The sequence below is a fragment of the Mesoplodon densirostris genome, chromosome 2 (assembly GCF_025265405.1).
Source record: "Mesoplodon densirostris isolate mMesDen1 chromosome 2, mMesDen1 primary haplotype, whole genome shotgun sequence".
Taxonomy (NCBI): Eukaryota; Metazoa; Chordata; class Mammalia; order Artiodactyla; family Ziphiidae; genus Mesoplodon; species Mesoplodon densirostris.
In genome coordinates, this window is record NC_082662.1 from 45,236,329 (window position 1) to 45,250,591 (window position 14,263).

The following is a 14,263-nucleotide window of genomic DNA, read 5'->3' on the forward strand; positions in this document are numbered from 1 at the left end:
ACTTGGAACAGGATTAGGTTTCTTGTACTACAAAAAAAAAAAAAAGAAAGAAAAAAAAAATTCTATAAGGAAAAAGAAAAGATTCAGAATTCAAATTATGTAAACTTACAGCTTCTCTGCCAATGAGTGGATAAAAGGGGGTACCAAAAAGTTTCCTTCCATTGATAAATGCTTTCATGATGAAATTGGTCACTATTGAAGAAAGAAGAAAAACAATAAAGATGCAGACCTTAATGTGTAAGAGCTTTAAAAGTAGGGGATTTCTACATTTAAAACTTACTTTTTCTAGAAACTCCAGCACCAAGGTTATGATTCAAATCAAAAGGGTCTAGAAAAGAAATATTTTTTATTTAAGAATTATGCTCGTTGTAACATAAATATAGTTAGTAGCCATAACTAGAGTTTAACACTACGTAACTCAGACCATCAAAGTCAGAAAATTATTCTTTTATAATTATAGATTAAAGGATGGAAACTGATAAAAACCAAGAGGAAGAATCTTCCAAATTCTAATGTGTTTCAGTTTTCCCCTCAGTTTCACTGGCCAAATAAAACTCTGGCTTTTTGTTCTGTTTTGCTCTGTTTCATGTTGTTCCTGAATTAATATCAGCTGAATGATTACCTTCAATAGCAATGCATTTGGATGTCCACTGCTTCTCAAAAGTTGTCAATAGCTTTTTCTGCCGAATGCTAATTACATATTCTTTGAAATCAAATTCTTCAGTATAGAAGCGAAGCAGTCCCAACCAAAGCTCTCCTAATGTTTCTGTGTTCTTTCCAAGTGAAGGTAAACGTTTTTTCTACAGGTGAGAAAAAAGAAAGGAGAGAGACATGTCTATACATATCCAAAATATGGACCTCCAAGTCCAAGTAAAGTTATTAACTTAAATTATGCACATCTTAAACATGCATCAGTGAGCATTCCATAACATAAAAACGATGAAAAAATTACCAGTTCTTCTGTTTTATCAAAGAAAAAAGCATTCCATCCATCAACCATTCTCTGTGGAATCTGTTTTCCATCAAAGATCTGCATTAAAAAATCAATTTTACTATTAGATTTCAAGCCATCCAACCCAAAAGCCTAAATACCCTCATATCATTTTAGAATTTACCTATAATAGACATAGTGAAACACTTATTCCAAAAGGAACATGTCAAGATGGTATAATCTGATGTCAAGTTATTAATGAATAAAATGTATCTGAAAGACCAAAGCTGGGAAAGGATATCTTAAGAACCTCAGACTCTCCAAACAATACATTTGATATTATCTATTTGGCTATCAAAACACATCCAGCCCAAGTTTAATGAAGTAAAACTAAAGAAAAAGCAGATGAAAATAGCATTTTCATCAAAGGATCACAGACGCAGAAATACATAAGAGATAATACTTATTGATTGTACACCTTAAAGGAAATCAAAGAAGCTATTTGTTGTGGGGAAGGGCTCTAGTACCTTCAATCAGTTATCTGTATCAGATGAGGTTGAAAAGTGCTGGGACACTGATATTTTAAAACAGAAAATTAGGTAGCTTTCCTTGACATTTTGATAAAGATCATGAAATCTTCATGATTAATTATGAATAGTAATTCACTGTCCTAAGGAAAGGGGGGAAGGTAATGCTACTTTACTAGAAGAATTCCACAAGATGACTGTACAGGCACAACTGACCTCTACAAGCAATTTTGAGAATTATTTTCTATAGGAGTTTTAAGAAAGAGAAGCAATAAAGTAAAAAGTTGGAATAAGTTCAGAGTCAGCAGACCTCATTTCTAGTCTTAGTCCTGCCAAGTAGTGATTCTGGACAAGACAATTATCCTTCCAAATCCTCAGTTTTCCCAATGAAAATAAGAGATTAGCTTAATTAGGTCAGTTTTCTTGAAATTTTATTTTTCTTTTAAGCTGTAGAACCCCTTCCTAAGATGGAACCTTCCTGTAAATTCAACATGTAAAACAGATAAAAACAGAGGTACTCTGATAAAAGCCTAAGTGGAGAAAACTATACCTTATCTTTTCCTTCCTCCACTCCTCACACATACACTATTGAGCTCCTAGAGCTTACCAAAACATACTTTAAAACCACTAGATAAGGCTGTCCCCATGGCTCCATCATAGATTAAGATGCTATTATACAAGCTGCCTCTTTAGACCTTGATTACTTTAACAGAATTCTTACTTTTGAGAAACAACCAACATCCAAACCCAATTATGTTGGCTAATAACACAGTAAATGACCTGTGGGCTTTGGAGGGCATTTAATCACTGATTTGCCACCTGTTTTAATGAACTCTCATGTTTCATAGTGCCTAACTATCCACTCTGTTTCAGCCCTTAGAAGTACTAATACTATCCTTTCTTTTGCACACACACAACACATTTACCTTCTCTTTCTGTTTCTCTCTTTTCTTTCTCTCAACAGCAATCATCCTCTACTCAAGCACTCAAGCCTTCTCTCTAAAACCTCACCAAACAAGTTTGTACAAGGAGTGACCCTGTACATTTCCATATTTATTTTTTTATTTTATTATGGTATTTTATATATAAAATAAGCTATATATATATATCTACTGTTATATTTAAATTGTGATTTTATTAGTTGTGGTAAAACACACATAATGAAGTTTACCATCTTAAGTCATTTTTAAGAGTACAGTTCAGTGGCATTAAGTGCATTCACATTGTTGTGCTACCATCACCACCATCCATCCATAGAATTCTTCTCATCTTATACAAATGAAACTCTGAACCTATTAAACAATAATTTCCCACTCCTCTCTCCTGCCAGCCCCTGGCAACCACCATTCTACTTTCGGTCTCTATGAATCTGACTACCCTAGGTATCTCCTATAAATGGAATCATATAGTATTTGTCCTTTTGTGACTGGTTTATTTCACTTAGCATGATGTCCTCAAGGTTCATCCATTCAGTCGCAATTTTTAAGCTGATATAAGCTAAGAAAACATAGTTCATAATATCAAGTGACACTAACACTCCCTAATCCTCTCTTAGTATTAATTTTTATGTGAAAATTTACTTTTACTTATGATGATTGCTGGAACAGAGCAAGATCATTGTGCTTAGGAAAGCTCCTTTTGACCTAAAGAACTCTGTATTGTTGATCATGAAAAACACTCTTAGCAGTGCCTTACTTATTACACCCAGTCACTTAAAGTTTAGGTTCAATTACAAATGGAGTCAAAGATCATCAGCTTCATTAAACATATCCTTACCCTTAAAAGTTGATCGATGCCAATGATCAATACTTAAATGATGCCAGAGCAATGGACAAGGGGTCCCATATGACAAGCAAAAAAGGCCAGAAGCAAAAATCCATATATCATCAGTTCATATGTATCACAAAGCCCCCCACAATCAGAGCTCATTATGATGGAAAACATCCCATGGACTGTCTCTCATTTCATCAATCACTGTCTGTTAAGCAGATAATGGAACAGTTCTTGAAGTTGGCTACAGAAATCCTACCTACATTTTTCCAATAATAATGTTAATAAAGCTGCTAATGATAATAATAATAATAAAATTAATAATAAGAGCAATCACCATTTATAAACTCCTACTTTAGCATCTACTACATTCAAAGGCATTTGATGTCTCTGTTCCTTACATCAACATGGAAATAATACTACTATTATTACATTTTTGCTGATGATAAAATTCAGACTAGTGGCAGTCAGGCAGCTTGTTGAAGGCCACATGTCAAAATTAGGATTCAGACCAGTTATCTCTGGCTCCAAAATCATGCTCTGACCGCTGTTTCCATTATATCATGCTGCCTCAATGGTTCCTCATCCATGGGTAACATAATGAGAGAACAGAGACAAACCACAATGAAAACAAAATTTGTGTTCCATTTGGGTTAATCACAGTATTCTATCAAAGTCACAGCAAATTATAGCAAATGGCTGCTATAATATTACTGGGGCAATTATGCTTAAGGTCCCCAAATTTAAAGCCTTAACAACAATTAGACTAATAGAGAGAATAATCTTGGCCTTGGCAGGCCTAATTAATTCATGCAAAGTTTTAAATATCCTATAGTGAACAACCTTGTTAAAAAACAAACATCACTCAACATAGATTCAAGCAACTTAAATTTTTCTGTTAGGAAAGGACGTTTAAATTTTTTATTTCTCTCCCACTATTTGCTTAAAAGAGGGAAAGAAATGCTGTTAAAACCACATGGCATTCATTAGAACTTTTAAAAACTTACTAAGGCCATCTGACACGCACATATGGCTTGCTATTTTGTGATACTCTTCTTTGCCATGACTATCAAAGTTTATGTGAAATCAGAATATGTGATTTTCCAAACAATTCTGATGCTTCTCACCTACCTCAAAATAACCACCTAGCTAAGAAATTAGAACCTGATCCACCCCAATGCTTGCAAATCCACTTTGTGCCAAGAATGAGGAGGAACAGATGGATGATTAAGAACTCCTTTGTTTCTATTTTAGAGAGTATAAATTGACTACAAAAAGAGACTCTGTGAGTCACCAAATCCGAGTAAATATGAGTATAATCTGCTTCTTTTGATGTACATTCTTATGCTTAATGCAATTTACATGACCTTACAGAGGTAAGGAAGAATTTCCTTGTGTTTCTTTCTCAACCAAAATTCACAAAGTTGACCAAAGTATATACAGGAATAAATCAAAACTTCATTGCCAAGCAGGAGGAGGGAGAATACTCTGAAAAGAAGAAACTTATGTATTTGCATCTCAGAGACTATAATATATAAGTTCATGAATGGCTACAAATTTCATTATCATTGGCAGCATTCTAAGACTATGAAATACAAAAACGTTGCAAAAGATATTCAATAGTGCCATTCATCTAGTAATCTTTTGGTAGTCTATATTCTCCCATAATAAGCTTTTCAAAAAGGTTCATTATTTGATTAAACCATTAATGAAAGAAGAAAACTTAGGATATCCATGATGGAAAAATCTTTCATGATCTCATGAACTGAGCAAGATTTACTATATTTAGAGTGTATACACCTATGTAGAAATGCCTTTATAGTTTTCTTAAACATTTACCTCTTGTAGAACTGGGATAACAGGTGGTTTTCTCTGCTGCAGAAAGTACAGCACCATAAGGATATAAGCATATGAAGATAAACTTCCCCTGGAAGCATCTCCAATGTCACATCGCTAAAAAAACATAATGATTGAAAATAAAACTTCAGAATCTTATTCCATGCAGAAGTATTGACTACCTTAAGACACCATTTTTTAAACCCATCAAACCATCAAATACCCAAAAGTTCAATAACAAGCTGTTATAAAGGGTATGGGTAAACAGGTACTCATACATTAAAGAGTATACAGTAGCACAAATTTCATGAAGAATAATTTGGCAATATCAAAATTATAAAAGCACATCTCCCTTAATGTATCAATTCTATTCTAAGAATTTATCCTGCAAATATGCCAAGAAACATGTGAAATGACTAAATAAAATTTCTATTGTAACACTACTTTAATAGCAAATATGAGAAAGAACTTAAAGCTCATCAGTAAAGTACAGGTTTAAAAAACTGATGACTATCCACACAATGGAACAGTATGTAGCCATTAAAAAAAAGGAAAACTCTTAGTATACCTAATAGGAAATAATCTCCAATATTTATTGCTCAGTTAAAAAAGCAAAGTACAAAACAGTGTTTTCAGTGTGTTTATACCTATAATAAAAAGTGGCAGGAAATGTGCTTGCACTGGAATAATATATTTCTGGAAGGATACAAAGGAACGTTTAACACGGTTTGCCTCTAAGAGGCAAAGGTTGGCTAGGAGACAGATGTGGAAGAAGATTTTCTGCCATAAATCCCATTAGACCTTTTAATTTTTGAACATGAATACGTTGGCTATTCAAAAAAAATTTTTTTTAATTAAAAACAAACGCTGGGGGCTTCCCTGGGGGCATAGTGGTTGAGAGTCCGCCTGCCAATTCAGGGGACACGGGTTCATACCCCGGTCCGGGAGGATCCCACGTGCCGCGGAGCGGCTGGGCCCGTGAGCCATGGCCGCTGAGCCTGCGCATCCGGAGCCTATGCTCCGCAACGGGAGGGGCCACGGCAGTGAGAGGCCCGTGTACCGCAAAAACAAACAAACAAACAAACAAACAAAAAACCCTGAAAGAATCCTCAGAGACTTCATTTGAGTAAAGCTTTAGCTGATATTATATAAAGGGAAAGGAATGATTTTTCTGACATGAACCACTTGATCTTTTTATTTTTTACATCTTTATTGGAGTATAATTGCTTTACAATGGTGTGTTAGTTTCTGCTTTATAACAAAGTGAATCAGTTATACGTATACATATGTTCCCATCTCTCTTCCCTCTTGCGTCTCCCTCCCTCCCACCCTCCCTATCCCACCCCTCTAGGTGGTCACAAAACACTGAGCTGATCTCCCTGTGCTATGTGGCTGCTTCCCACTAGCTATCTATTTTACATTTGGTAGTGTATATATGTCCATGCCACTCTCTCGCTTTGTCACAGGTTACCCTTCCCCCTCCCCATATCCTCAAGTCCATTCTCTAGTAGGTCTGTGTCTTTATTCCTGTCTTACCCCTAGGTTCTTCATGACATTTTTTTTTCATAGATTCCATATATATGGAACCACTTGATTTCACTACCCAAACTCAATGAGAGTAAGGAACTGTCATGTTGGAGTTATTCTGTGAGGTGAATGTAGAAGACTAGCTGTATCAAATGATTTGTAGTATGTGGCTGGATGCTTTCCTTTTCTAAGATGACTCTGTCCATAAAGACATGTATAGGAATATCTAAACAAATATGTCTCCCTTTTGGAAGAGTCGGCTTTATGAAATGAAAATGTAACCAAGTCACTCCTCTACTAAAACCCTTCCACCAACACATTCACAAAATTAACTATTTACTAAGCACCTACCATAAAGCAGGCACTACACTGAAATAAAGATACAGAGGCCTCAACCCTCATGGAGTTTACTCACTTAGCAAAACAACCAAGAAAACAGAATTCAGTATTTTAAGTGTTATAACAGGGGAAACATTAGGTTTTATTGGTATTGCTTTGTTTTCTTGGCCAGAAAAATTTACCACTAAACCCAAACACCAGATTTCCTAACCCAGAGCCTTTTAACTAGGATGGTATGCCAACTCCCAGGACTAGGGTTGGAAATCATTACTGCATTGAGAAATTATACTATGAGAAATTTACTAGAGTGTTACCTATGAGAGGAGAGCAAACACAGAAAAAAACTAAGAATCACCCTACTCTGAAAGGTATAACTTTAAACCATTTAATATTGACAGTTTCTTCTTAAAATCTCAGGTAAACAAAACTGAGAAAACATTTGTCACAAGTCTGACATCAGCATGTTTTACTTTAATATCATGAGTATTATAACAAAGCAGATCATTAGCTTTTTCATAAATACCTTAGCAAACACTTTCATAGTATATCCCAAGTACTGCACTCTAGGATCAATAGCTGCATATGTAGCTAGCATTCTTGTGTTATGCTGAGCCTGAAAAATAAATTACATATTTGAAAGCATTTCAAATTTATTAAAATTAAACTTACAGATCAGCTAAAAAGATAAACTCCACATAGAATATATATAAATGTTAAACTTAAAATACCTGTAAATGAGTCAAGCAAAAATTAACCTTCAATCTGAAGAAAATGTTAAGATGACTGATAAAATTTTTTTTTCCCTATACTAACCACATTCGTAAGTTTTAAACATAAAGGTACAGTCAGTGATCTGTAAACTTTTAAAATGACAACTGTAAACATACCTGGGTCTTTACAGACAATGAAACTTACCAACGTATTATATAAACTGATATCACCTTCTAAACCACTTCGTCTGTGTTCAAATTTTACTATAGGCACTTTGGCAGTAGTTATAGGCAAAATGTTTCTTAAACCTGATTTAAAAAAAAAAAAAAACTTCACTAGGTTAAATAATTTTCATAAAATGAAAAAAAAATTTTTCTGTTGTTTTAAAGTTCATACCTGGATGTCTCTTAAGAATTTTCGCCAAATTTTCAATTATTTCCTTACAATTTAATTTCTAAAAAACAAAAGAAATAAATCATAAAGTTTGTCTGACTCAACTTGGTCTTGTGCAAATTCTATTTTAATCTAGACATTTAATATTAGCACTTAAAATCTCCAGCCAGAAGGTTTATATAACCTTGCTAGTCAAAGAACATGGTCCACAGACCTGCAGTATCACCAACACCTGGAAACTTGATATAAATGCAGAATCTCAGTCTCCACTCCAGTCTACTGAATCATAATCTGCATAGTAACAACATTCCCAGGTAATTCACATCCACATTAAGTTTGAGAAGCACAAAAACAGGAGAATAATGTTTTCAAATACATGTATAAAAAAACTAGAGATGGGTTTGGTGAAGGCAAAACAGTATAGTGATTAAGAACATAGGCTGTGAATTTAGACAAACCTGGATTCAAATCTTGAACTAAGTACTGACTAGCTGTGTGACTCTGACCAGATCCTTAACCCCTTTGAGCCTCATACTACTTATAAAATCAAGATAATCATCAACTCCTACTCTTTTATAAAGGAGCTGGAAGGATTACATGAGACACCTATGTAAAGCATTCAGCAGCATACTTCATACAAAGTAGCAATTTAAGTCTGTCAGCTATTTATTATCATATGTTCATGAGGAAAAGAAGAATAATCCTACTATTACCAGCACCTACTTCTTCAAAAAAAAACCTCTTACCTCTGCAAATTTAAATGTGTTGATTATTTAAAAACTAGACAGCAAAGCTGATATGGTAACGATAACCCTAATATAAGGAACAAGGAAGATAACAGCATAAATTAACTGGATTAAGCTCAATGCCCACATCTACTACTAAAATCACTTTTGCACATCCCCAACATGCTCTTTTTAGCTACAAGAGAGCAGTAGTCATTGCAGCTTAACCTGGGGATTTCAAGGGAATCTTTAGAATTAACACATAATACAAGAGGTTGTTTTTCTCTTTATTATACAAAGATACAATTTATACTAATTGAAAGTTTCCCTTATGGCTCATCTGGAAGAAAATAATTTACTCATTTTCATTGTTTCAACTTTCCAGAGTGAATGGCACAGGTAATATATAGTATACAAACCCTTGGTGATGAGACATCTGATTATTAAATTTTACATAGAAGGGATCTAAAACCCTAACCTCCTTCCTGGGTAAAAACCACTTCCTATTCCCTCAATTCCTGCCCTCCAGAATGGAAAGGGGAAGCCTCTTTCCAAGGAGATGGCATTGAGTAGAAGTGGGTTAAGGAGAACTAAAAAATTTATAACTTTTCATTTTCTTTATAGAACAAAAAGATATTAACACCAGAAGCAATTTCTTGGGACCAGAAATAAGCATCTACCAGGTATCACTGCCATCTTTTCTTTGGTTCTAACAATTTAAAAACACCTTTTGAAAAAACTATTTCCAAAATGCACAGGTACACTATTCTGCTGAATTCTTTTATAATACAACAGAGGCTATACTGACACCACTAAAGATGCCAGAAGCTTGGCCTCACCCCAATCTTGCAAGCAGTCCCTGATTTTGAAACATAAATACCAACAGCTATGCTGTTAAAGAAACGAGCAACTACAGAGATACCCTCCTTTTCTAGTTGCTGCTAGGAAGACCTGGGACACTTCTTTCCTGTCCATTCAGTCCCTTTCTTTACTGGAGCTCGGACAAACTCATTCCCACTGTTGAGGCCTGGTACACAAAAAAGGAAAACATAAGTACCCACTCTCACTGCTGAGACTGCTCTGGGGGAAGGTTTGCTCCTGGCATCTCATGGTGGAACTCAGAAAGCTTTCAATTTCAGAAAGTAGGGGTTAGGTTCTACAGTACTATTAGTACTATATTTCAACTACATTATGGGTTAAATAAATTACAGAGAAGCAGTGGGATACAATGGAAAGAGCATGAACTCTGGAGTCAGACAGACCTGGGTATGAATCCCGGCTCCAACATTTACTAGCTGTGTGAACTTGAGCAAGTCAGTTTATCTCTCAAAGCCTCAGTTTCCTCATCTGTAAAATGGGGGAAATTATCTACCTCGAAGGTGGTTGTAAGAGTGAAATGAGATAATGTATGTAAAAGTGTATACTGGGGGCTCAAATGTTAGTTCCCCTCCCCGCCCAAAATGAGTTTCTAAAAGCTAGCCTAGAACACATAATTTATGACAATGCTTCTATGGAAAAAAATGTGTTTTGAGTACCCCCAAATTATAATCAACTTGTAGAACACAATCCATTTATAAATTAAACGTCCACCTTTATTTTCTATCTTTAGTGATACAGAGACATCACCTAATGGAAGAGATATGAAAAGACAGAGTAAGTGAGATCAATGTTCACTACCAAACTGAAGCAACAGTTTTTCATTGGCGCTAATGAAAAAAATTCCAACTCTATGGTATATTTTTTCCACAAATTCATTAAAAAGCACTAACTATCTGTGACATGGTTTTCACATTATAAAATCACTGAAACAGTAAATTTACTTACTTAAATACTTGAATGTCTTCTAAAATGATGCTAATGCTTTTACATTTCAAACACTGCTATTACTAATATATTTATACAGAGAATGACACCTTACATTTTTATCAATTCTACATACAAAATTAAAAACAGACTCATCACTAGAAGAAAATAAACTTCCACATCGATTTCCAAACACTAACTCTTACCTCTGCATTTTCGTGGCCTTCAAGGGTCATACAAATATCCAGATCACTATCACGAAATCCAAATCCATTCTTAGAAGAGCCAAATAAGCACAATCTTGCCTTTTCTAAGCAAAGGAAAATAAAAGTCAAAAGTTTTATAATTATCAGGAAAGAGGAGTCTTCTATTAACTACTAATGGCCTACCACAGGATAATCTTATCCAATTCCACGGCTTAAATTAGCTACCATTAGCAGATACACTGAGAAATTCCAAAACACTCACCTAAAGCCCAGGTCTTCTCCCCAAAATCTCACACCCATGTATCTAACTGCTTTTCCCATTTTTCCACAGACATCATAAATTCAACAAGTCAAAACTAAACTAGCAACTTCACCTCAAACCTACTATTCAGAAATACACATGTGGTTCTTACACCTCTCAACTTTCACATCCAAACACTTACCAAGTCCTTTACCTTCTTCCAACTTAACGACCTCATAAATTCATCTACTTTTATTCATTCGCAACATCAATACCAATAGTTAAGATCAATATTTAGAGATTTATATCTTGGAAATAAACTAGTTTCTTCAGGGCACAAGTCAAGTAGTTTCACAAATATCATCTTAGTATACAGAATTAATTCTCCTCTAAAGTGAGGGATTAATCTATCTGATATAAATTATATATACAATTATTATATATATAGTTATATATATAATAATATATATATATATATTATTAGGGTTATTCCTTCATGCTTATTATTGTCACTCAATAAGCTGTGGCTTAACAAGATTGGATTATTCTCCCTATTAATTCTTGTAGCCTACATATTTAGATAACAAATTCTGTATTTTCAAACTTAATCCTCCTATTTAGTTCTGATGCCCCACTTGAAATCAATGACAACTGAGAGATATAAAAGAAGCTACATTCATCAGCAAATAAAAAGTGCATGGGTTTAATATAACAAGAACTTAGATTTGGTCAATACTTTATACACTAGCAAATGTAATTAAAAATAGAATCCTGTAGCACAAAACAGATCATATTTTAAAGGTATAAGTTCATTCTGATTATAAATCAACTCTTCATCCTTTTCTAAAATATTTGGCCACAGAACTCTTGATTCTTTACCTCATGCCCAAAACCTGCTCCCTTCTGCTATTTTTTTACCATCTCAATTAAATAGCACCACCCAACTAGTGAAGGAAAAATCCTGAAACCATCCTTGACTCCTTTCTTTTTGTCACATCTAACATGTAATGCATCAGAAGATCCTGTTGACTCTACATTCAAAATATATTCTCAATCTAACCACTTTTCACCTACTCTTCCAAATCACTATTATGTCTCATCTGAACTTATGCAACAGCTTCTTAAATGTTCTGCTTGCTTCTATTCTTATGGACCTGTACTCCATTCTCTCAGATCATGTCACTTACGTGTTAAAACCCTCCAGAAGCCTTCTCATTAGACATTCAAAATAAAATTCAAAGTCCTTCTACTAACACCTATAAGACTCTAATGATCCAAAATCTAGGTTAACTCTCTGATCTCACCTTTCTATTACAGTCTACCTCACACACTCCACTCAAGCCACACTAACTTTCAAGCACGTCAAACATAATTGAGTCATGGGGTATTGTACTTGCTGCTCCTTCTCTCTCGAATGTTCTCTCCTTGAATATTCATAATAATTTGCTCCTTTATACTATTAATGGCTCTGCTCAAATGTCACCTTATCAGAGAGAACTACCATAACACCTCATCACTATCGTTCTAACTCCTGTACTTTAACAGTGTTTATTATTTCCTGATATATTATTTACTTGTCAGTTGACTATCTGTCACCCCTCTTAATATAAGCTTCATGAGAGCTGGTTTCACCTCTTTTATTAGCACTGTATCCCCAGCACCTAGAATAGTACCTAACATATAACATGCAATAAACACTTTTTAAACAAATGAATGAAACTCAGACCAGGTAACTATAATAACAAAAGCAATCAACTTTGACATACAACATACCATCATATTCTTTTTGAATAAACTTTTCCAAGCCAATTAAAATTTGCTCCCTGTTGTGTTGTTCAGAAAAAGGTGGTGACAATTCATCTAAGTTAAAAAAAGAAAAGGAAAAAGAAAAGTAAGGAGAATGAAATCTGAAAATGTATTCAATTTTTTACCCTAAAAACTTTACTTTTCTTCATTATTTGTTGACTCTCTGACATTAAAATCATAAATGTTACTGGGGAAGGAAGGAGCAGAGAAAGAATAGAAAAATAACTTTACAGATCTATGTACATTTCACATGATCATTTTCCCTGTGAAACAGCTACAAGATATACTTTCTTCTACAAATTATTTAATTTTTTTTTCAGACAATCCACTCTCTCCCATATACATGCTGGTTTTTCTCCTCCTGTTAAGACTATTCTCATACTGTTACACTAGGTACCCAACTCAATCAAATCAAACAGTTCCCTCAAATGCCTGGTCAAGATTCATACCTTCCCTATAAGCTTCTTTGTCTAATCACGGCCTTTAATGACCTCTCCTTAATTGAATTTCCTTAGTTCTTCAAACCACTTGCCAGTTTAGTTTATACTGTCCTTTCAGTTTTCTAGTTATTTCATTTATAGTCATCTTACTTTTCCAAATAAGACCATACATTCCTTAAGAATAGTCTTTTTTTTCCTATCTCCTCCTCCAGACTCATACCCAAGAGTTAATATGGTAAGGAATTAAATTAATATTCAGCTTTTGAAAAACAAATGCATCATCAGTGGTTGCAAGCTGAATAGCTGAAATACAGGTGATTTTTTTTTTTTTTGGATTGGAGAAACTATTCTGTGTGATACTCTAATGGTAATATATAACATGATGCACTTGTAAACACCAACAGAACTCTGCAGTACCAAGAGTCAACTTTATGGTATGCAAATTTTTAAAAATCATCTAGGAGGTCAGGGAATCTCAGGATGGAATGCAGTCTATAACAAAGAATCCAGCTACATTATAAATGTATAAGAAAACTTCACTCAAGGGAGTGGGGGGGGAGGTGCTAATCTAACTTTGAAAGTAAGTGGAGCCTGTAAGACTAAGGGTTAAAGGAACTGCACATAAGTACTGTACTCTAATTGATAAAGTTGCTTCCCATCAAGGTACAGGATAACAGTTCTGATAATGCTATACATGTGTACTTAAATGGAACAATTAAATAAATGGGTGGCACATGGTGGGAGCCAGGTTTCTCACTGTTGGAGTTGGACATTTACAGATAATCAGAAAGAGCCATGTGGTAATGTATTAGACTTGGAGACATCAGTACAAAGTCATGCTTAGCTTAATAAAGGTAAGATGGTCACATGGAAATATTTATAGATACGTGTATATAAATGGATTAGTATACACACATAAATTTTCTTGCTCGTAGAGGACCTAGAAACAACAATACCTAGTAACACAACAAGCACTCTAACACCCAGATCTTGGTTTCTAACACCATT

The 14,263-nt window shown here is 34.5% G+C and overlaps 1 protein-coding gene across 9 annotated transcripts in view; it reads right to left on the reverse strand.

The window, feature by feature from the left end:
• Nucleotides 1–14,263, reverse strand: part of TUT4 (terminal uridylyl transferase 4) — a 143,983-nt gene that overhangs the window by 23,468 nt on the left and 106,252 nt on the right. For all 9 annotated transcript variants that reach the window (XM_060089810.1, XM_060089804.1, XM_060089803.1 and 6 more), the window contains 10 exons: nt 12,783–12,869; nt 10,769–10,872; nt 8,038–8,095; nt 7,846–7,949; nt 7,454–7,543; nt 5,068–5,181; nt 953–1,030; nt 623–800; nt 281–328; nt 110–192 (listed from right to left, as the gene is read on the reverse strand). In XM_060089810.1, the coding sequence (XP_059945793.1) occupies nt 110–192; nt 281–328; nt 623–800; nt 953–1,030; nt 5,068–5,181; nt 7,454–7,543; nt 7,846–7,949; nt 8,038–8,095; nt 10,769–10,872; nt 12,783–12,869 (944 nt within the window). The remainder of the gene's footprint in view (nt 1–109; nt 193–280; nt 329–622; nt 801–952; nt 1,031–5,067; nt 5,182–7,453; nt 7,544–7,845; nt 7,950–8,037; nt 8,096–10,768; nt 10,873–12,782; nt 12,870–14,263) is intronic.